The 24204-nt window shown below is 38.3% G+C and overlaps 2 protein-coding genes across 2 annotated transcripts in view; both read left to right on the forward strand.

The window, feature by feature from the left end:
- LOC134213335 (neural-cadherin-like) overlaps nucleotides 1-24204 on the forward strand; it is a 1323925-nt gene that overhangs the window by 924842 nt on the left and 374879 nt on the right. The gene's annotated exons all lie outside the window — the stretch shown is intronic.
- LOC134217585 (uncharacterized) lies at nucleotides 1917-24127 on the forward strand. Its single transcript, XM_062696365.1, has 3 exons — nucleotides 1917-2373; nucleotides 23895-23940; nucleotides 24013-24127. Exons 1-3 carry the CDS (start codon nucleotides 2085-2087, stop codon nucleotides 24080-24082), a joined length of 405 nt encoding a protein of 134 aa, XP_062552349.1. The 5' UTR covers nucleotides 1917-2084; the 3' UTR covers nucleotides 24083-24127.

Raw genomic sequence — 24204 nt, forward strand, 5'->3', positions numbered from 1 at the left:
TGCCGAATGTTAAAATTCATCGGTTCCATGATAACAAAACCATTACGTTATGCAAAACAACATTGCCTAATTAGCTCACGTTTGAGACTGCCGATCGATCAATTTCTCAGCAGAAGGTCAATGATTTCAGAAGAACTGGTAGATTTGTCACCCACCCCTTTAATGGGAGCGGAATTCGATCAATGGATGGATTAATGACTATGGAAATTTATCGATAACATACTGAAGTAAAGAACACCATCTTATGTATTGTACACTAGAGCAAAGGTTTTCATTTACCAGCTCTGCATAGGAAATAAGTGTACGAGACATATTGTTTATTTTTCTGATTTTTCCATTGCCCATACCTTGAGGATGTTTACTATTTTCCAGGAATTTCATTTAATATGCCTTCTGCTGTACAAAAAGCTCACTTTAAGATGATTTTCGTTTCCCTCTAGTTGATAGGAAAACAGCTACTGCACTCTATCCATTCATTCCACACAATACATAAAGAGCAGATGGCTCTATCCTTCTATCCGCTTACTGAATAATGAATAATCAAAACGACCTCAAGCATAACGTTCGGGTCCACTGGAATCTCCCTTTCAGCCTATGTTGGCTGCCAACCACCACTGATATAATCAGTTCATTTGAATTGTGCATGCATGCGTGCGGAAAGGATTACAATCTCATACTGCAATCTGTTTTCGAAACAGGAGTTAGGGGATTGCTTTTCCAAGATTCAGTTATCCTTATTAGTATTCCTACGTAGGCAGAACCCTCTCCACACCTCTGGTAGAATTTCAGCTGAATTTTCAAAATGAATTCCGGTAAGTATTCTTGAAAAAATCAGCTATAATTCCTGGAGTAATTTTTGTAGAAAACTCTGGGTCCAGGAAGTCCAGAAATTAATTTGTGGATTCTTTTCCGGATAAGCTTCCGCAAATGAATCGGGTGGTAAAAGCGCTCTTTGTGACAAGCGTATTTTGGCCCATCATTCACCTTGAAGACAGCAACAACCGATCTTCCGAAAGTTTTCTTCGCCCTCGAGCAGTATTTTGTTTCGCTTGTCTCGGTAAGTAGCTATTCAACTGAAATCCAGAGGTTCATCACCGCTAGATCTTCTTCACACGAAAACATTCAAGTTCCGTCAGACCTATCAAACTCCCAGTTCAATAGGCCTTTCCCTGCCGACGAGCTGTCATTCGCCCTCGCCAGAAGTAGGGAAGTTCTCTGGCCCAGATGGAATAGTATAACCGATGATGAAAAAAACCTTCCCTTCCCACTAAAGGTCTTTCTTATATCTTCATTTACGACATCCTATTGGAGACACCTCCAGACAGATTCTTATTATATCACAATCCGCCGCAAGTTCCGACTCTCGTTGGGCCTCCTTAGTATGATTTAGCAAGACCGCTAGCAAATGCATGCCTGGCCACGTCTGCCTTCAACCTTCAACAACTATGTTCAAATCGCCTCTGATCTCCTACCCTTCACAGTCCACACTTGCCGAGTCTTGGTCACGAGGCAGGTATCATACGATCCCTCCATTCAAGGGTTTTCTGGACGGCGTTAGCCGATATTTCTCTCCCGCTGCGGCCAGAGTCCATTGCTATGGAACGAGAAGCTGGTACTCTTCCACATGAATGGGAATGGTATAGAATTTGGTTTTTGCCATTCATTCTGCGAAGCATTTACAGGTAAACAAAATTATAGACTATGCAATGACAACGGGTGCAGGAACGCCGACAACAGTGAAACGGAGCACTCGACTTTCTCTTCCCTAACAATAAATGTTTTAGTACAATAATTTTATGACATATGACTAATTTTCAGTAGAAAAAAAAATATTTGATTATTTTTTGCTAAAGAGTTAATCAGTTCTTGCAGTCACGCACTTTCAAGGAGATCGAAGTAGGTTGGGTTACAAAAAGGACGTGAAAAATTCCGTTGTGTCATTTTTCGGACAAATATTGGATTCGATTTTTCAAGTTTACCCTTCAGATACCCGTTGCAATTCGCTTTTTCCACCATCATCAAGAAGATTTTCAGTGGCTGCGTCATTTCCTCTTTTTCTTACCTGATCATGTGAAGTTAAATAAATGTTTGGACTACAGTTCCACATTATGAGGACGTCGGCTCCCCTCACGAAGCCACTTGAAACAGTCATGGACGGCAGTAGTTCGACTTGCTTCCAGACTTCCAAGCAGGTGGAATCTTCGTCACCTCCAACCGGGGACTCGGTAACGGCGCTAACAGCAACGGGAACGGATCAGGAAACAGTTCAAATCATTGCTCATTTTTTTCGTTTGGGAACGAGAATGCTGCTTCAACTAGTTCGAACAACACAAATAATGCAGCAAATCAAAACCGGAGATGCGGATCACTTAAGTATCATTTTACTTTTATTTATTTATTCATAACCCAATTTTTTTTTGAGTATTAGGTTACACTTTTTTTAATGGGATATATGGATAGGCACATATTTGTGGTGGGGGATAAATAAGTCAAGTGTTGCATCGATGTCGGTAATAATATAAGTGCTCTGTTATGGCGACCAAGGAACGCTGAATCAACGGAGAAGATCTGATCATGCTTGAAAGCATGTTCTATTGAACTGTATTGTCAGCACCAGTCCTCCGCGTTTTTGTGCAATATATAACATCGTTAGCGCTGAGTCTCAATTATTTGACCATGGATGGCTTTATTTTGTTTCTGAATAGAGGTCATCGGCTCCAGTCATGTTTCTTTGTAGAAATATTTCCAGATCTGGTTTATTTTCTTATATACATAATTTATAATTATTATTGGATAATCGCTGAGGGGATCGAACAGTGCTGCGCCTGTGGGTGGACATAAAAAACGTCAACGGCTGAAAATTCATTTTTTTCTTACTTCTACTAAAAGTTAAGCTTATCAAAAATGTTACCAAAGTCTCTGGCTTTTCAGCTTTTTACTAATATCACCTCTAAAAGTGTTTAAAGATGACTGGATGCATTTTTTATGTTGCTCCAAATTATGTGAGTTTTAAGACGGTAAAGGTTTATCATACAACATTCTAAAGTTTTGATTAGAATTTATAAGTACCCTCATTTTAAGTGACGTGAACATAACTGCACAGTATGCACCCTGTATGTTGGAAATTAAACGGCGAAAAACAGATATGGTGGTCTACGACGCTTCCAGGTAGTTGGACATTTATAAAGATTCATAATGTGCACAACAACCCGGCCTGGGAGGAGATTTTCATATGGGACGACGTACGAAGCGGCACAGGCACCAAACAACTTAATGAAGATAGATGAATTGAAATCGATAGGTTCTTTGTGTGGTTTGTATTCAACATCAGATTTTAAAACAAGGTGCGTAGTTTTCCAAGTATTTGAATCCAGACCACCATCTTCAACTTTATATTGGCCAAACAGTTTAAATAAAATTAATTTTATCCTATTATTTTTAAACTGCTTTACTTATGTTAAAATCTAAGTTTTCATTAAGTTATTACTTTTCTTACTTTATAAATAGGATCGTATCTTTCCCTTCCTGCAATTTCAAGCCAGTTTTGATGATGAAATAATGACGTGGGTGCTTTACGTAAAATTCAAATGAACAATCGCTCACTTAGAGCGATTGATTGTTTATCCTCGCGATGGATGAATCAGTAAGGAGTCATATAAAGTTTTACTCACACATGTGTAGTTTAGCAGATCGTTCACCATAAATACCACCAACTACAAACCTGTCCCAATTCCAAACTCCTGCTCATGTTCTAGTCTACTTTATCATGCTATGAGTATATGTTTATCTATTTACCAGGGTTCGTACTTTTCGTTTCGATGAGACGAAAACAAGCGATTTTCGGGTCGGAGGAGAATCTTTTTTCGGAGTTTGTAGCAGAGCCTAAAATATTCATCTTCATGAAGCAACTTCGGTCCGAATTTTGACAAACATCGCATGAATATTCAAAACATAGAATGACATAGTCAGACGACTACTCCACAAACTCATTCATTCGACTGTCACTGAATGTGTTTACTATGTGCAGAAAAAAACATAATTATCATTGTTTATGTTGATGTTTACCGCTGAAAGTGCCTCGCAGATGAAAATCGGATTCAGTCCTGTGTGATAAATCACTTTACTCATTTGAAACGTGTTCAGATTTCAGATAATTTATCAATTTGTAGAATGTGCATAAATATTCAATGACAAATATTCAACTGAATATTGACTGTCCAGAGCCGACTATGAATGTGTCGGAAGTGAACTGACAAATGAAGAAAAATGGACTTCACTAAAAAATTTCGATTATTTTACACTCTGGTTTGTAGTGATTAACATCTTTCTCCCATCCCTCTTTTTTCTAGAGCAAACCTAGAAGATAAACGAAAATCGTGCCTACTTGATGAATTTCTTTTTTCGTTTCATCACTTCTACGCCTCACTCACTTTTCGCGAAAATTTCAGTAAGCAATTACAAAAATTTTATGGCCGCAACAGGATTCGAACCTAGAACATCAACAAAAATTGCGATAGGATGCGGTCACTATAGCCATACCACCACATTGACTGCATGTAGGAAATAGGTTTTTTGTTCCATAAATGCTACTCGTTTTGCAATTAGTGATGGCACGAAAAGGAAGAAAGGAGTGAGAAAACGAGCAAATCAAATTTTCGCGGTACTGGTAGTGAGGGAGAAATTGTTAACTCTCATCACACCTTTTTTCTTTTCCCGCAAACCGATTTCTCGGCGAAAATCAGCGTGAGGGAGCATTCTCTGCTCGTGAGAATGAGTGAGAATTACGATCCCTGCTATTTACACAAAAGGTGTATTTGTGGGAAATAACTGAGAATCCAAGTGGTAATGCTCAATATTCGGTATAAATACAAACATACATTAAACAATTAATAATGCTATTCAAAGCAATGTTCTCAAATATCATTGCTATCTGATTTGCTGTCTTATTTCATTTCCTTCTCTATAATCCGATTGATGAATCCACACGAAAATATTAACCATTATATACACATTTTTTTCACTTGGTTTGCGTGAGAGTTTTTCGTTAAATGGCTTATGTGCACATAGCACTCATAACGATCACCAAAATGTTTTGTTCTGCGTTGTGCGAATGAGTAAATTAATTAACAAATGCAGAACGATCACGTGATCTGCGAGATATTTTTTCTGCTTTGTGTGGGTGAATGGATTAATCAGTAATTGAAATATTAGTGCGCGTCCGATCGTGTTTTCTCTAATAAGCAGAACGATCGCGCGATCATTGAGATATTTGGCTCTGCGTTGTGCGAGTAATTAAATTAATCAACAAATAAAAATTTAGTGCGAGTTCTATCGTGTTTGTATTAGTTTGCAGAGCGATCGCGCGATCATCGAAATATTTGGTTCTGCTCTGTGCGGTTGATTAGTCGATTAATTAGTGCGCGTTCGATTGTGTTTTTGTTTAAACTTCATCAAAATACACGCTACACACGGCAAACCGTTTACCAAAACGAACCCTGCTACAATACCTACCCCATGTATCCAACATCCCAGTGATTTCTCGTGGAAGTGCAGATGACTCGTCGGCTTCCATCAAAGCGAGAATCACGTCAACATTCTCCTACCCATTCCTTAATTGACCTGCATTCGGACACGGCCGGCGCTGGTATTGCTTAATATTTGGGTCACCAGTTCTTACATTGAGGATGATGTTAGTCCCAAACATCATCTGTTGGTTCTCTGTGTAATTACAGCTGACCTGGCAATAACGGAGTAGCAACCGTGGGCGGTCAATCTGCTCATGCTCATGCTCTAGCAGTCACGCACTTTCAAGGCTTAGGGCCACAGGTGATAAAATTCGTTTCTATCCTTTTTGCGTTGAGCACGAGCCGAAACAAGAAAATGCGGAAAAAAATGTATGACCTGAGAGTTGTGACATTTTTTGTTGGCGAACTGTTTTGGTTTGTTCGGTACATGAAACGGTCAAAATTATTAATATTTGTTAAATAACATTTTTTGTGATACTTTTGGCATCACTGCTCCTCCAGTGCCAATATAAATCACTCCATCATGAGACGCTTAAGGTAAATTGTCACTAAATCCAAAACATTTCGTGAAATATATTTGCATGCAACCTCTCGCTGTAGACGGAGAGGTGGGATATACATCATCACATCATCGGCTAGTTGCACACATCATACTACACTCATCCGACATGTGATTAGAAAAACAAAAAAAATACAATTTCGCATTCAGCTATTCGTTTTCGACACGAATACGCCTAGATTAAAATATTTCTCACTTTATTTGCGTTCATTATTAGTTTCCAAATGTTAGCTGATAAAAATTGTCGTTATCCGTGGAAAAATGTCTGGTTACTGGCATTTTTTATTTGAATGAGAAAATTCCAAGATTATTTGGTCACTAAGTTGGTGAAGGTACTTCGCTTTAACGGCAAATGGGAAATGTCAAAAAAATGTCATGGCATTGCTATTACTAATTTCGTAATAACTTTTTCCAAAAGTCATTTACAGTTCGAATTTTTTGATTAACATGTAGTTCTTAAAGGGTCCTAGAACTTTGTCGAACAGATCATTGTTCTAAATACAAAGTGTGAGCCATGAGAGCGAGATTAAGAAAATGTCACGGAATGTCATGACATTAATGTTTATTATTTTATTTAATCAGACTAAGGCCGAAGTGGCCTGTGCGGTATATAAGAGTCTTCTCCATTCGGCTCGGTCCATGGCTACACGTCGCCAACCACGCAGTCTACGGAGGGTCCGCAAGTCATCTTCCACCTGATCGATCCACCTTGCCCGCTGCGCACCTCGCCTTCTTGTGCCCGTCGGATCGTTGTCGAGAACCATTTTCACCGGGTTACTGTCCGACATTCTGGCTACGTGCCCGGTCCATCGCAGTCGTCCGATTTTCGCGGTGTGAACGATGGATGGTTCTCCCAACAGCTGATGCAATTCGTGGTTCATTCGCCTCCTCCACGTACCGTCCGCCATCTGCACCCCACCATAGATGGTACGCAGCACTTTCCTTTCGAAAACTCCAAGTGCGCGTTGGTCCTCCACGAGCATCGTCCAGGTCTCGTGTCCGTAGAGGACTACCGGTCTAATTAGCGTTTTGTAGATTGTCAGTTTCGTACGGCGGCGAACTCTATTCGATCGGAGCGTCTTGCGGAGTCAAAGTACGTACGATTTCCAGCCACTATGCGTCTCCGAATTTCTCTGCTGGTGTCATTTTCGGCAGTCACCAGTGAGCCCAAGTACACAAATTCTTCTACCACCTCGATTTCGTCACCACCGATGCAAACTCGCGGTGGGTGGCTCACATTGTCTTCTCTTGAACCTCTTCCTATCATGTACTTCGTCTTCGACGTGTTGATGACTAGTCCGATCCGCTTAGCTTCCCTCTTCAGTCTGATGTAGGCTTCCTCCATCTTCTCAAAGTTACGTGCCATAATATCTATGTCGTCGGCGAAACCAAATAGCTGGACGGACTTATTGAAAATTGTACCACTCGTGTTAATCCCTGCTCTTCGTATTACCCCTTCCAAAGCGATGTTGAATAGCAAACACGAAAGACCATCACCTTGCCGTAACCCTCTGCGGGTTTCGAAGGGACTCGAGAATGCCCTGAAACTCGAACTACGCACATCACCCGATCCATCGTCGCTTTGATCAACCGTGTCAGTTTATCCGGAAAACCGTGTTCGTGCATTAGCTGCCATAGCTGGTCCCGATCGATTGTATCATATGCGGCTTTGAAGTCGATGAATAGATGATGTGTGGGCACGTTGTATTCGCGGCATTTCTGCAGTACTTGGCGAATGGCGAACACCTGGTCCGTGGTGGAGCGTTCGCCCATAAAACCCGCCTGGTACTGCCCCACGAACTCCCTTGCAGTTGGTGCTAGTCGACGGCATAAAATTTGGGAGAGTACCTTGTAGGCGGCGTTCAGCAATGTGATTGCGCGGTAGTTGCTACAATCCAGCTTATCGCCCTTTTTGTAGATGGGACACACGACACCTTCCATCCACTCATGCGGCAAATCTTCCTCCTCCCTAATCTTGGTAATGACCCAGTGCAGCGCTCTAGCCAGTGCCTCACCACCGTGTTTAAATAGCTCTCCTGGTAGTTGGTCAACCCCAGGGGCTTTGTTGTTCTTCAGCCGGCCAATCTCCTCCTGGATTTCCTGGAGATCCGGAGCCGGTAGAATTATGTCCTGCGCGCGTTCTCCCAGGTCCATCACCATACCGCCATCTTCGTCTGCCACATCGCCATTCAGGTGTTCTTCGTAGTGCTGCCGCCACCTTTGGATCACCTCACGCTCGTTCGTAAGAAGGTTCCCGTTTATGTCCTTACACATATCAGGCATTAATCAGACATTAATGTCATCTGACACTAATTCGGCTCTCACGCCGCCAATATCATATTTAGAGAAATTACCTATTAGAAAAAGTGTTCGGGTCATTTGAGGGCTACATGTTTATATGGAAACCATAATTGTAAATGACTTGTGAGAAAAGTTATTAGCAAGTTAGTCCCATGACATCGATATGACATTTCCCGTCACTGCTCACAAAACAAGAAGTAGGCAATGCAAAAGACTCGCGAACATTTGGTTTGCCCTTTTCTTGCCTACCGACTACTCGCAGAGAAAACAAACAAAAAACGAACGCCAAAAAATGTTCGTGAAGCTTCGCGAGTCATTCGGGTTAATTTGCTAAAAGTCAAAAAACAACCTCGGAACTTATTTCTCACTGATGTTCGAGCAAGAACACAATTGTTTATTGTTATTGTGTTTATGTCAAGTCAAATCTATCCATTGTATTCGAAGTACCTAATCACAAAAACTCGCGACCGTGTTTTTACTCCCGAACAAAATACAGTCCGGCTTTTTGTTTTTGCTCTGCCCGTACTCGCGAACAAAGCAAGCGCCAGAAGAATGCAGGCTGTAGGTTCGCGCGAGTATGGCATTTTTGGTAGGCCCAACTACACTCTTTTCTTACTCGTGAAGCGAGTATTTCCACCACTGTTTATAATACTATGGGTCTACAAGCCTTCTATAAAAGAACAATGTTTGGAGCAAACATATATCCTATCAATACACTTAGTGTACGAGACAGTTAAAATTGAGGCGATTATAACTTAGATGAGCTATGTTGTTGTTTGCAGAGAAGATACTCGGATGCTCTTGAAATTATGGACACTTTTTGTTTGGTAATATACGGTACCAGACATTCTTGTCTTATTTTGACCGTCGAAAAAACTAAAAAAAGACAATGGGAAAAATCACTAAAAAACTGTGTAATAATTACCGAACATTACTGCAGCTAGGAATTTGGTGAAAATTTCAGATGAGTTAAGTATCTTAATATCGGATACAGGCTTTGAATTTCGTAGAAAATTCCTGTTCAAGCAGAGAATCCCTTCGTGAAGCTTGATTGCAAATATGATGTATACCCTGATTACTGAGTATCCCAGAAATTCGTTTGATTCTAATTGCTGAAAATGACAGTTTTGAAGAGAGCTTGAAAGCCAGTCATCATTGAACTACAACTGTTAGAAGTAATACATTGAACAAGAAACTAGCTGAGAATGGAGAAACTCTGGTTCATGTCATTCTAAAACTTTGAACTGCAGTTATCGCTACTCCTGTGTACCGGTAACGAGGGACCATTATTTTTCTTTTCCCTGGCATTGATCCCGGAGGCGGAAAGGAGTCCCGAAACAGACAGGAACGGATGATGTAGATGAGCTGGGTGTAGCTCTGCCTATTGCTGCTCCACTGCTGCTGATGCTGGCTAGCTTGGTATGGCGTGTTCGTCAGCGAGATGGTAGTTCAAAGCACAAAGCAGCGTTTTCTCTGTGTGTCTATCTTCTGATGATGGGGAATGACAGTTCATGCGAAGTTGTTCCTTCCTGGTGGATAATGGATGCTCTTGCTAGCCCCGTAATTAAGCATATTATCGGGTCCGTGCTTTAATCAAACTTGGGACGTTTTACTTCTCATTAAATTTTTCGTTGCCGTTTTTCAACACCTTGAGATATTCATTACTTGACCGCATTCCAAACGGATTACTTCTTTAAAGGATAGTATCTATGGATTTCAAGTGATGTATAGGACAGTACGCCCAACCAGCGCTTGTTAGATTTTCCAAAATTTTGTATAAAAACTTACCAACATCTTTATAACCGGAGCAGGAGAAAATAACTCAATAATACCTATGAACTTGCTTTGCATAAGAGATAAAATATCGGAATAATACCAAAAAATGTATACGCAAAACACTTCTGTTGCTTAGAGGGGGAGGGGAGTTAAGCGAAGTGTGACCATCCATACAAAATTTTCAGATGTTTCATACAAAAAATGTGTCAAAGGAGGGGGGAGTTGAAAATTCCAAGTTTTACGTTACGTAATTAATAAATCTTACCTTATAATACCAATCGCATAACAAATTATTATTCGTCTGGTTTTAAAATACCTAAGCATGTTATGCCTAAAGTATTTTGTATATCAATTTTTGGTATTTTACCACTTTGCAAGCTAAGTTCATACCAGGTTCGAGGTCGTCGCTCCAATTCGGAAAGAACCGGGCATATGCCAAATTGCTTGATACTTATACAAATATTGTATGAGACCTTACAATTTCGCTAGCTTTTCTTGCAATACCTGTACTGCCGTCGAACACATAAATATCTGTCTCTGGGACAGTTATGCTTGCAGCGGCAGTATTTTAGAGCAAACATTAGTGTTGTCCAATGAGCAGCTCGAAGTATCTGCTCATTGGGAGAAGAAGTGAATCATTTGTTTGAGAAACTGCATAAGTCCATTTTACACTATTTCGAGAAAACAACAAAACTGTTTTTTAACAAATTTGCACCGAATCTTTCAATTTCTTCGATACAGATCAATAGTTTTTGGCAAAACTCAACACCCTGGTGCACTTTCAGTGCAAAAAATGTAAGCAGTACTCTACAATTGCTCTTCAAAGGACGTGGACATATGTGGTTTTCAAACAAACGAAATTTTTCTCATACACTCCTGAACAAAAAATTTTTTTTCGTATTTTTTGCCAGAATATGTATTTTTGGACGAGGATTCAGAATTTATAAAAATCTCATTCTGCCAAAAATGTTACATATGCAGTTTCTCAAACAAACGGTTCAAGTTATTTCCATCTTTCTCATGTCCATTTGTTGACAAAAAAAGAACGAGCAGGACGGGAACAACTTGATCGAGCTACTTCGAGCTCCTCATTGGACAGCACCCCTATGATCAAAATATAACATTTGCCATATGCATAAACAAACGATATAATTTTGAGTGTACATAACATTTGAAGTTTGAAAATTTCCAATAACATTATATTGTTTGTATAAACAAGGTGTATGATCCAAACACCGTCAAGTACAATAGTAGTCGGGAGCATTTTTTCACTCTTAACGATTAAGCTGAATATCATTTTCCCTCTCTTTTAGTACTGGTAATCCAATGCCGTTTCTCGCAAGGCCAGCAGATTTTTCCTTTAAAAAAATCCTATTCCGAACAAACAACCAACAGCAATCACGTAGCGAGCCACCTTCCTTCCTACCAAAGTTACATAAATCGTGCAGAAAACCTGTCAGCCTAATGACAGTTTTGTAAACTTTCCAAAACCCGTGGACCACTTCATTAAATGAAAATATTTCACATCACGTTGTTGCATGATTTATGCTGCGGTCCCGGTGGAGCTTTTCCTTTTCCGTTGTCGATTTTTTTCCATCGCTATCTTCATTGCCTTTTGAAGGTGTTGGTATGTATTTTGTACATACTTTTTTTTCCTTTTGCCTGCCGACAGCTCTGGAAGTTTTTGAGGCTTTACAAAGTTCACTGCCGGCTGGAAAAGAATATCACACAAAATCCCCTCACAGACAACGCGCACTGTCGGGGAGTTCCGTTTCGCGGAATGTCACCCGGCGGAAGGGAAAAAGATGCTGCACATTCTGTGAGTGCGAGGCGGTGAGATTTAGCAAAACATACAATGAGCGAGCAGGGCACCGAGATCTGTCACAAAGGCGAAAGTGGGTATAATAGGGCCATAAAGCATCATCGTGGTAGATCAAAGGAAGTCTTCGCGGAAATGAGAGCGATTCGTTTTAACATTTTTGTAAACATGTCATTCCTGTTGTCAGCAGATGGGCGATGGCAATTTCAATAATTGTTGCAGGCGAGCTTCGCGTTGGCACATACATGAACTCCTTTACAATATTCCAGCCAAATTAGACAGAAGAAAAGATAGACAAAACGTATTGGGCCCTCGATAAACGAAGAAAATGGAGTAGGTATTCATATATTACACTTTCAGTACCAGGCACAACATATTTACACCGACGTAATTTAACGAAATAAATCTGCATTTGCTCAAATACCTCTACAGCATAAACAATCCAGGTAAAGACCATGTAGATCCACGATTTCCCCGCGACAACACTCCATAATCCGTCCAAAGCTGGAAATCCTTCGAAGTCAGTTGTTTGCCGACGGCGCACCGGGAAAGCATAAAGTCAAATTTCATAACATCCGTACACACAAATCCAGTCACACACATACATGCACTTCGAACTTTAGTTCGGCAGTCCGCCACCGCTGCTCGTATACCGAACGAGTGTGGCGGGCATCAAACCAACCTCAAAAGTTGCTCGAGGTGAAGGTCCGTGCTCCGCGAGGAACGCAGGGCATCGAGCGAAGCTTTCGTGGGACAAAAACAAAAACAACAACAGCACCAACATAGATGGAAAGTGCGCGATTTCAGCATGGCAGCAACATAGTCAAGTTGCACATATGTTGTGTAATCCCATCCACTGCACTTGGTTTCATATCTACCGTATGATGGAGAGCGGAATCAGCAGAGCTCGCTAGCTGCAAGCACTGGTTTTGTGGTATTTGCTCCCCGGATGTGCCTAGTCCATTGGAACTCAAAATGACAGCTCTGCTCCTGTTTGGCGGGACAGCTGCAGTAGGTTGGAGCACTGTCGAAACGAGTTCGGAAATTGAGGACATGCAAATAAAGTGCCTCTCAAAGTTTCGAATACCTAAACAGCGGCTGATCACAATCCTCTGAAGGTTTTTGGTGGCTAGAGAACTGGTTGAAATCGTTACATACAATTTTGGAAGTATGCGGACTAAAGCCGGTGCTTTTGCACGTGAACGAGGGTTGTTGATGGGTGTTTATGATTACACAATAAATGAACTGCTTATTAGACCATGCTAGATCAATCGTTTGATGATACCAAATCAATTTCCTGTCAATTTTTTTTGTCGTTTGTAGTGAGACACATTTCTTTAAACTCTTTTTTTTTAATTTGGAATCAGTAACTGCAACTAAAAGAGGCATGTTTAAACTTTCTAAATCTCATTTCAATCTACCTAATTTCTACTCTGACACGGAGAATTTTGAAATATTGATTTGACACTGAGAAAATTTAAACAACTCCCAACATCATGTCTGCATATACTCTCGATAGGTAGCATACGACGAGACGTTTTTTGGACACTGTTACGATAATAAACTGGTTCGGGAGGCTATACCCAATTACCCGAGCAGGAGAAATTGGCTGAATAATACCTAATTCTGTTGATAAGAAAATTATTTTGAGCTTTTTAGTGGAATGTCTTCACTTGTCATAAGACGAGTTAGAACAATCCCATTGAATTCCACTATTCAGTCGAGTCGAGTACGAGACACTGAAGACGGCCTTACTGTTGAGGTCGAAATACGTATCTGTCAAGATACAATTAAGTAGTGGAATTCAATGGGATTGTATTAACTCGTCTTATTACAACCTAATTCTGTTATTGATACCATACTCTGTTATGAACTAGCCCTGCATAAGAGGTAAAATACAAAAGGAATAATACCAAAAACTAATATGCACAATACTCAAGCCATAACATACTCAGTTATTAAATTGAATTTCAATCCCAAATAGGGGGAATGACGGCTTTGGCAGGTTTTGTTCTATTATTGGCAGGAGGGTTTTTTATGACTGACTATGCTCAAATTTGGCCTAAACATTATTTGCATATCAAAGAATATAGTGGTCAAATTTCATAAAATTTGGTCGACAAAAACCCCCCTGCCAATAATAGAACAAAACCTGCCAAAGCCGTCATTCCCTCTACATAACCAATTATTATTCGTTTGGTATTGAAATACCGAAGCATGCACAAGTATTCGGCATATAGGTTTTTGGTAGGATTATTTTTTGGTGTTTTACCTCTCATGCAAGGCTAGTTCATACCAATGTCTGTTATCGAGGTCGTCGCTCCTGCTCTGGTATAAATTTCATTTAAAAACCCTTATTGCGGGGGCACCGGTTCTGATGATACATTTTAGCTTGATTCACACAGCTATGCGAAAAAAATATGGTCCTCAACTTAAAATGAGCGAGAACAAAGCGTTTCATCAAACCCCCTCGGTGGTTGCCGCCGATGCATTTTTTTTTCAACTTCTATTCAAGTGCAACACACTTGATCATATATAAGATTACCTGTTACATTTATAACAAATTCGATTGCTTGAATTTTGGTCTACGCATTTCTATATAACTCATTTAAAACGAAAAAAGCGCAAGAGGTGGAGTCAATATAAAACATATTCAAGTTTTATCTGATACATTCCAGTAACATATTTATAACCAATATAAAACAATTGTAAAAAACGTAAACAAATTTGCAAACTTAGATGACGAGCGATGCAAATTGCGTAGAAGGTTTCATTCCAACAGTGTCTGTAATGAATACAATTAAATATGCATGTTCATAGCTCCCATTCTGGGTTTAGAATAAAAAAAAATTACTATGCCCGTTTGAATTTATTGCAAACTTGTACATTTTGGCCCGGTATTTTTCAAGCGCCAAGGGCAAACCATAATTTTAATGCTTTAAATTTGAACATTTTTTCCCAAATTTATAGCCATTTTTGCTCAACATCCTTCATGTCTAGGGCTACCAAATGTACTTCCAAGGGACATAATTGATTTTGATACAAAGCTGGTTTTAGGACAAGCCTTAAATTTGCAAAATAACTATTTGAGACTCAAAACACACGACAAGAACAGTTAGTTATCTATATATTCAATATGCTAAAACATAACGAAACCTTTATGATGTTCTGGAATGCCGATCCCATAACCACGATTCGAAACCAAAAACAATCAGCATGATTTATCAGCCAAACATCTTACCGTTAAGATACAAAAGGCTCTCATGCAAATTATAAGAATGAAACTGTAAAATATAAAAAAATAAATAAAGTGAATTTAATCCTTGGGAATGAGTCATTTATGAATATTTCTGTTGAATTGAATCCTCAAAAATCTTGTTTTTTTTTATATTGCATCCCCAGCATCATTTTTTTATGGCATTATGATATGATACTCACGACTGGTAGGTAACCTTGTGTTGATTATTATATTTATTTTTATATTCCTCTAAGCTGTTCGGCACTTTATCTCATTGCTCCCATGTTCATCCCATCAAAAACAAAGCAATGAAAACGAAATCGGGTTGTTTCTTATTTTTAGGATTTGTTTAGCAGTGAGCACGCTGAAAAGCGACAAAACTGGTGCTGTTTTTTTTGTGATGAGATAAATATAGTTCAGTGAGATGAAAAACGGAACAGTTCCCCTATATAAAAATTATAATTAAATTCATCGTGCTTTAATATCGGATTTAAAAAAAACATTGTTTTGTAATTTTAATACAGTACAATAACTATAGGAATATGGGAGCCCTATCTATGCATTCTGATATTAAATTTTATTCCTAATGTTGGGCAATAGTGTTCAAGCAACAGATATATAACACACGATAAATGTCAGTTATGAGTAAAAGTAGCAAATAAGTTATACTACAGTTTTACGGTGACAATAACAAATAATTAGTCGAAAATATTTATTCATCCAGTTTATCCACCGCCAAACATTTAGATCTTATCGAATTTATCGGATATTTTTCTGATTAGTCTTGCCGAAGATGGTAGGTAACATATAATACTACTATTAAGTGTATTTTTATCTGACAACTGGCTATTTTTCCAGGTGAACAGGGAAAGGATTTCACATCGAAACAAACTATACCGACTGGATATTATTTGCAGAAGCATTTTGTTCATGGCAAAGTCGCATATTTTGCAAAAAAAACTCGAAGGATGCACTTATGCCCATGGTCATTGATTAAGTGCGCTACCCTGTAGTATTTCGAACTAATGGATCGCTTGAAAATTGAATTGCATCATGCTATAATAGTTGAATACGCTGGTAATTGTATTCTAATTATCAAGGAACATCTGCGTTCGCTTGGTCGAAATACGTATCTTTGTAGTTACAGTATATTGGGGAACTTGAATAGCTTGCAAGAAAACAGCCAGTGAAATAAATAAACAACATTTTTGGTATTTCAAACCCGTTTGTTTTAATTGTGTTTCAAAGTTACCAAAATTTGCTATTGTGATTTAAATAAGTTGTAAATTAGTAATAGTTGTAATGATTTGAAACTAAATGTTTTTAAGCAGTAAAATGGGAACATTGGTTATGACGTTGAAAAGCAAAACATTTGAAACAGATTTATCACTGCTTTGAAACTGATTGTTACCAAAAATCTCAAATATATCTCATTTATAACCGTTTATATTATTTTTCTAATATATTCGGATGTTGCATGTGTTACTTGGGTACTTGTTAATAACAACAAGTTGTTATGATTCAAAAAGGTTTTTGCCTCTCTTTTATCGTTGTTCGTTATTTATTGCGATCGAAATATTCTTAACTACATACATAATGAATCACAAACTTCCCTAGCATGCAACAGTTTTTTTTTGTGCGAGTTGTAAAAAGTTTGTTCAGGTCTTGCACAAAACCTTATAAGTGCGTTTAGTTTCCCGAATCAAAATCCTCGTCCATCCTTAAACATTGTAAACCTACCCTCGAGTCACCACGAGTACGTTGGCTTATTTCCATCTCTTACTAATTTAATAATAAGAATATGTCGATTGTACATATCACAAAGCAGCGTGGCTACGTAAAGTGTTATACACGCCTGAGCCTACCAAATAAACGAACTTAAAAAAAAGTGCGTTTAGCAACAATTTTCGGTCATTTGGATGTGTTGAAGAAATAGAATAAAAATTTCATGATAATATTTTTGGTGAGAAGCTCAAAGTGTTTCAATTCTACTGTGGACATCCTTTAGTACTCACTCTAAGCTACTTTGCGTGGTGAATTATCCACATTCGCACTTATGGATCTTTTATTCGTGAGTACTTCGCAGTCAATAATGAATCAATTACAATCACTTACGGTAACTTTCTTTCACTTATGGGTCACATTTAATAATTGTTCGAGACAATACATAATGTGATGTATGGCGAACTTATGCGCTTAAATGTTCCTATAATGTTGTACATATAATAGAACATTGACCTTATTATGTAATCTGAAGCGTAAGAGACAAAATGTCATTCAAATGACATTATTTCAAACGACATGTGACCTTTCGGAGAGATTTCATTATTCAGCCTCAGATGTAATATTCGGAACAATACACCTACGAATAAAAATATAGGATCACTAAAACGTTATAGATTCTTCAAAAATGATGAAGTATTTATTTTTTTGTCTTTATTAGGGAGCCTTTCAGTCCGAGGTTGGCTCGTCTCAAAATGATGAAGTAAATTAGAGTTCTAAAACAAAGAGTGTGATAAATTGGTTTTACAACACAGTTTGTGAATTACTTTCGAATATATTTACAATTTTTTTTAGTTCGTTCGAGGGTTCCTCTCTTTTAATGACGAGTCTCTTACAGTCACTTGAATACGACCCAATTTGGATTATTCCGATCTGGTAAATTTATAGTCTCAATTACTGGTGAATCATTTGGGTGTCAATCGTTGCATCCTTCCTGTCAATATTGAGTCACTTCCAGATCAATAATGGGTCACTTAAATTTACTTCACTTAATTTATTTACTCCTGTTACTAGTGAGTTACTTTCAGGCATCTCTAAGTGGTTCACTTCTGCTTGAATCAATTCAGGTTCAATCGACTTCCGGTAACTTGAGTGTCAGCTACTAAAGCATCTTTTCCGGTCATTCATGGGCTCATATCAAGAAAAAAGGGCTATGCACAGACTTTTATGAACTACTTAATTAAATTAAATGAATTATAATTCGGGCGGTCGATATTGGTCATTTTATAAAAATACCGGTATTCGGTATTTGGTGGAGCCGTAAATAATCGGTATTAGTAAAAAAAATTAAGTAAAAATCATTGCTTCTTGAGTAGGGCCAAATGTACCTTTTGTAGACACAACATACTGAGTGGTTCATCGCCCAATCCTCATCGGACTTTATTGACAATGTTGCCAGCTGCTGAAAATGTCTGGTTTATCCGAAGTTGAATGAATAGTTCCGAGAAGATCAATGCCAAGTACTTGTCCTCCAGATTTATAATAGAAGAATACTTTACGGATTTCTTCCAAGGATCCTGGCATCAACGTAGCTGCCATCGGCAATGCAAGTGTTTTTTCTCCGGCCATCCTTAAACATTGTAAACCTAACCTCGAGTCACCACGAGTACGTTGGCTTATTTCTCTCTCTTACTAATTTAATAATAAGATTATATCGATTGTACATATCACAAAGAAACGTGGCTCCGTAAAGTGTTATACACGCCTGAGCCTACCAAATAAACGAACTTGGAACGCAAGTGCTTTGCTTTACTGCAGTCACAGAGCTGTTCTTTAAACTATGAATCAGAAAAATCATCTTCTGTGGCTAGATTTGATAATTGATCCAACATAAATTGGAGCGCCACGTCGGGTACGTCCCTTCCAACGTTTCCACTGACACCGAGCACTGACACTTCACGGAAACAATGTTCACCAATGGCTTGAGGCAAATTAACCATGTTGTAAACATAAATGGAAGACTTTTCGATCTGATATTCACAACTCGCCCTGAGATCGTTAATATAATTGAGCCAACGTCTCCGCTACTGCCTATTGATATCCACCATAAATCAATAATCGTACTTCTTGAGGAGAATGTCATGCCAGCATTACCCGACGACGTAGACTGTTTTATATATGATTATTCGGCATGTTACTTCGATCTGATTCGACTTCGATCCCCAATTGGTACAGTGTTCAACCGCTCGCGCCAAGACAGAGTGTTACATAGGCTTGGAAAACCGCGTCTATAATACCGATCCATAAATCTTGAAGCTGAAATTGCGTCACCAACTATCGGGGAATATCCATCCTCTGCTGTTTTCGCATGGTTTTCGAAAAGCTGATCCACGCACGATTGTATAGAGCCGCTGCACCGATTTTGTCGAGCTGCCAGCATGGGCTTATGAAAAACCGCTCAACAACAACAAATTTGATGTGTTACGTGTCAACCATATCTCGAGAGATTGAAGCCAAGCAACAAGTTGATTCCATATATGTTAATTTTGCAAAAGCCTGCGACACTGTACCCCATGATATTATTTTCGACAAACTGAATCACATAGGATTCCCAGCGTGGATCGTAGAATGACTGCACTCTTAGCTATTTGATCGTAAGGCTTTTGTGATGGTGAACTGCAGGCGCTCCAATATCTTTTCAATGACATCTGGAGTACCTCAAGGCAGCGTCCTCTGTCCTCTAATATTTGACATCTACGTTAACGACCTCGGTCAAGTGATTTCATCAAGCAAGGTTCCATATGCTGACCATCTGACCACGTAATTGCATATCGTGCTGATTGTGCTGTTATTCAGGACGACATTAATTGTTTGCTTGTTTAGTGTGGCGACAACGGCATGCGCGTGAACAGTAAAAAAGGTCATAACTTTCACACGTTCCGCCAACGCTATCTTGCAGCATTATTCCATTGGACCGGATGGCTTGGAAAGCGTCAGAAAAGTCTTTTGGCCAAATAGGTTTTTTAGCAGAACAGGTAATTTTACCGAAAAAGTATTTATGTTAAATAGGTCATTTGGCCGAAATGGTCTTCAGGCTGTCGTTTGTCCGAACTGGTCATTTGACCGAATATGTCGTTTGGCCGAAGAAATCGTTTAGTCGAATAGGTTATTTGGCCCAGAATACCGTTTGGATAAAATGGTCTTTTGGCAGCAAACATTATTTGGCCAACTGACCATTCGACCGTGAATATCGTTTGATGAACGTAAATAGATCTCAATCTCATATTGATAGTCGATTTACATAACTATGCGGATTCGAAAAATAATTTAAATTTGCATATAAGTATGAGGTCAAGAACAGTGTTCTTGGCTTTAACTTCAATCAGTTTTACGCATCACATCATTTTTATAACAATGATATAAATAGTTTCTTTTGTCTTTATTTAGGTGGACTTCAATTCAGTACATGGATCATAAACATATCTGAATATTTGAATTTTTCTACTATTAATATTAATGTGTGTTGTGTTATATGTTCTATTCGCATGATATAATTGGAGTGAAAGAAAAAATCGGGACTGAATTGCGATTTGGGCGTAACTTATCTTGTGAACAAACATTGTTCCATGGATTCCGGCAGGCGGGTGCCTAGCTGCAGTGAGTGAGAATGTTCTGAAACGCACAAAGTTTGGATAATGCCAGAAACAACTGTTTCTGCTCAGCATAGAGTTTCTTCTACCAACATTATTATTTATCTGCATATTTCGCATAAGGAATAAAGTGAAAACACTACATTTTTACGGATTTGGTGTATTTTTGTTCGTTGCAATCTTTAATTTAATATGTGCTTTCGACACCACTCTCTTCTGTAAAAACGGTAAACAATACAAATTTTCACAAATACCACGACAATTTATGATAGTATATGAACATTTTGACATTGGAGTATAAATTTATGCGCAAAAAAGAGGGTACTGTCATACTTGCCAAACTCCATATGAAAAAAATCCGTTGTCGCCCCTCTAGAGTGCAAGCGTTTTTATCCCAAACTAATTCCCTTATCTGGAAGAGGCAAGCTTAATCTGTCGGATCCATACCGTGGTTTTCTCATGAAATTCTTGCTTTAGCAGGAATTCACCTTCCAATGTTTGTTTACAAAATAAGTTACGCCCAAATCGCAAATCAGTCCCAAAATGTCAAGTTTCCAAAGACCAACTTTGAAGTAGAGCCTGCAACGTGCTATTTTATTCATTTAACCACGTAGAGATAAAATAATTTATGTTGAAGTCCATAATCTCATTATTTTTGGATAAAAATCAAATTCTACGATCATTTTGATACCGTCCTTGGGAGTGACAATGGGTAAAATTTTTAGAATATTTTTAATAGCAACAGAAAACTAATTGATTATAAGAATCCTTTTTGAACAGTTTTAATATCGACCTTTAGGCTGTCAGTAACAGCAATAACTCATTCTTAACCCATCGTCATCCCCGATGGCAGTATTTGAATCAATCTTCGTTTTTACTAGTTTTCTAATAAATATAATCAAATAATATAATTAGAATCCATTAACTTTTCCACGGCCATAGATTTCATAAATTTCTAGCAATCACAATTTATCAAATTCTACAAGGGCTCTTTGTTTTAATTTTTCTAGATTTTTATACATTTAAATATGTTACTAATAACAAGGGCCTCATACGCCTGTCACTGGCGAACAAAGCTCGTGTACTCTGCATCGAACGCATCGAAGCTTAGAACCACTGTTAGGGCGCAATCGTTAATGCGAACATTTTTATATTCGGTTAGTTACTGCAAATAAATTCTTTTTCGAGTCCCTATAGTCAAGCAGGTGTCTCAAGCATACTACCTCGTCATATTGCTACATGATTGAGTTTTTAATTTTGATAAAATATCGAAAACTAAAGTGTGCATAAAAATTCCCTCGCCATAACAAAAAGGTGGTAGAGAATTAACACTGTTGTTTACATTTTAGAACCAGAACATGTCGGGGTAGGGATTCAGTGCTCCACCTTCTCCCCCTGACTAATAATGAACAAAACGCATAAGAAACTATATTTCACGTTTTCAATATGCAAAATTAAATTTCAAAATTTGTTCAATACAAAGTAGATATTAAAAAGCATTTAACACAAAACAAAAATATAACATAAATCCTTGCATAAATCCCAATAATATCTACTTCCTATTTGATATTCGATCAATTTGATTGACGACATCACCAACACCATCGAAAACATGTGTTGGCAGTCAAAAAATTGCACCCAAACCGTTCGTATTTGCTTGCGGTGGCAAATGTTGCACCGCCGGTGTACACCATTCGGAAAAAAACGGAAAACGACATAATTTCTCACTGCAAGTATGAAGTGAGAGGTGAGAAATGACTAATAAGGAGTGAGTACAGATAAGTGGAGTATTTCACTCCTCAATTCCCACTCCCAATTTCTTTCTTCTCGTCGCTTCATATTTCTCGCTTTCGGCCGAACGACTGTTATGCAACGTACACACCAGTCAAGCAGTTTGACGAACATTGACTCCGTCCCCAAGAAAACGCTTCGGTTGCTGCTTTGTTTGAACGTGTGTGAAGTCGTTCGAAAACCATTTGACAGTTGGCAGCTCGGTTGGAAAAAATTAAAACGGTTTGATTTTGGTTTGAGTTGTACGGTCGTTCGTGTGTGATATTGTTGGTCGAAAAAATTGATTGTTCGTGACACTGATGGTAAAACTTGATGGATGTTTGAATAAACGAGAGGTGGAGTCGATGTTGATCAAACTGCTTGACCGTGTGTACGTTCCATTACAATTTACAAAAACGTGTACTGTCACACTAAGCAAAATAAAAATTCCATAAAGAATTAGAAATTTTCCATAAAAAATAGGAAATTGCTGACAAAGAAATCAGGGTATGAGCAATTAATAAATATTAAATTTCCACAAATAATGCAAAATTTTCTTAAACAATTGAAAATTTTCCACAAAACAAAAATTAATTAGCACTTTCAAAAGCGAAAATTGCAATTAGAGAAGGAGAATTTTACATAAATTAATCAAAATGTCTCACGGAAAAAATCTCGAATTTCCATAAATTATTTATTATTATTTAAAATAAATCAATATTAGCAACAATTAACATCCACAACATATAACGACTAGAATATGGTTTGAATTACGATACGACATGCTATGCGACGTGGGCACAGGACAGTCTATTGATGCAGTTTGTTTGTCCTAATTCGTCTTGTGTATGTTTGTACTGTACTGAATAGGACGCTGTAAATTCCATTTCGTGAAGCATTGTAGCATTGCAGCCATGAATCCAAGTTTGTATCATGGCTTAAGAAAGGTGTCTTTAGTAGAAGTACATGCTGATTTTAAAGTGTGTTGTTGTTGAGCTTTTTCTTCAAGGTGTTGAAATATATTCATATGGAAATGGAGAAGTTTTCCTGGTTGGTGCTCTTCTTGTGAAATGGCCAAAGGCAAATGTTATTTTTCAGTGCAAAATACCAACTTGATGCCAGTAAATCCGAAAAGAGTTCTTCACGTATTGTTCATTTTGATATTAGTTTTCTTATTATGGCTTTTGAATGCATTATTAAATGTTTATGAAAGTATGGCCTTTGTATACTCAATGTACAAGAAGGGCAATAACAGTCAGCATTATCCGTGGTAAACCGAACTTTTAAGACACTAAGTTACGAATACCTCGTTGTCATCTAGTTCTTCCTTCTTGTTTCCTCGCTGATGTGTGCTGATTTAGAACGCTCTATAACCTCCATATCCCTTCTGTCACGATTGATCATACTGTCCTAGGTATGAGAAAATTATTATTTTTGATAAAAACGGTTCCTTTCGAGCACTAACCTTTCTTTTTTCTAATAATTTTGTTTATACCAAGAGCATAAAAACTAATGATTTTTCTTCCTTTTTCAGGTAAGCATTATATTCTTTACTCATTATCATCCGAGAGAACAAAAAGGTGAGTATGTCACATTGTCACATTCTTCACTGAATTTGCAAAATCAATATTTCTCAAATAAAAACCAATAAGAATCTCGTCAAAACTACGTCGACTCCAACGTCGAACCTCGAGCCCAAATCGCCCCAACGAACATCAATAAAACGTCGTCCAATGTTTGCCAGAGTCGTTCTCACCGGATCATAAATCATAACCACTCTAAACTGTCACACATTTCACCCAACTCGAACGGCATGCCAGTAATTGTCATCCAGAAATGGTGAC

Source organism: Armigeres subalbatus, chromosome 2, assembly GCF_024139115.2.
Source record: "Armigeres subalbatus isolate Guangzhou_Male chromosome 2, GZ_Asu_2, whole genome shotgun sequence".
In the NCBI taxonomy this organism is placed as follows: domain Eukaryota; kingdom Metazoa; phylum Arthropoda; class Insecta; order Diptera; family Culicidae; genus Armigeres; species Armigeres subalbatus.

Excerpts from the sequence above, each read along its gene's own strand:
- LOC134217585 (XM_062696365.1), top strand. The coding sequence starts at position 2,085 with ATGTTTGGACTACAGTTCCACATTATGAGGACGTCGGCTCCCCTCACG. Across the intron at positions 2,374-23,894 it reads CGGAGATGCGGATCACTTAA|GTAAGCATTATATTCTTTAC; the intron begins GTATCATTTTAC and ends TTCCTTTTTCAG. Across the intron at positions 23,941-24,012 it reads TCATCCGAGAGAACAAAAAG|AATCTCGTCAAAACTACGTC; the intron begins GTGAGTATGTCA and ends AAAACCAATAAG.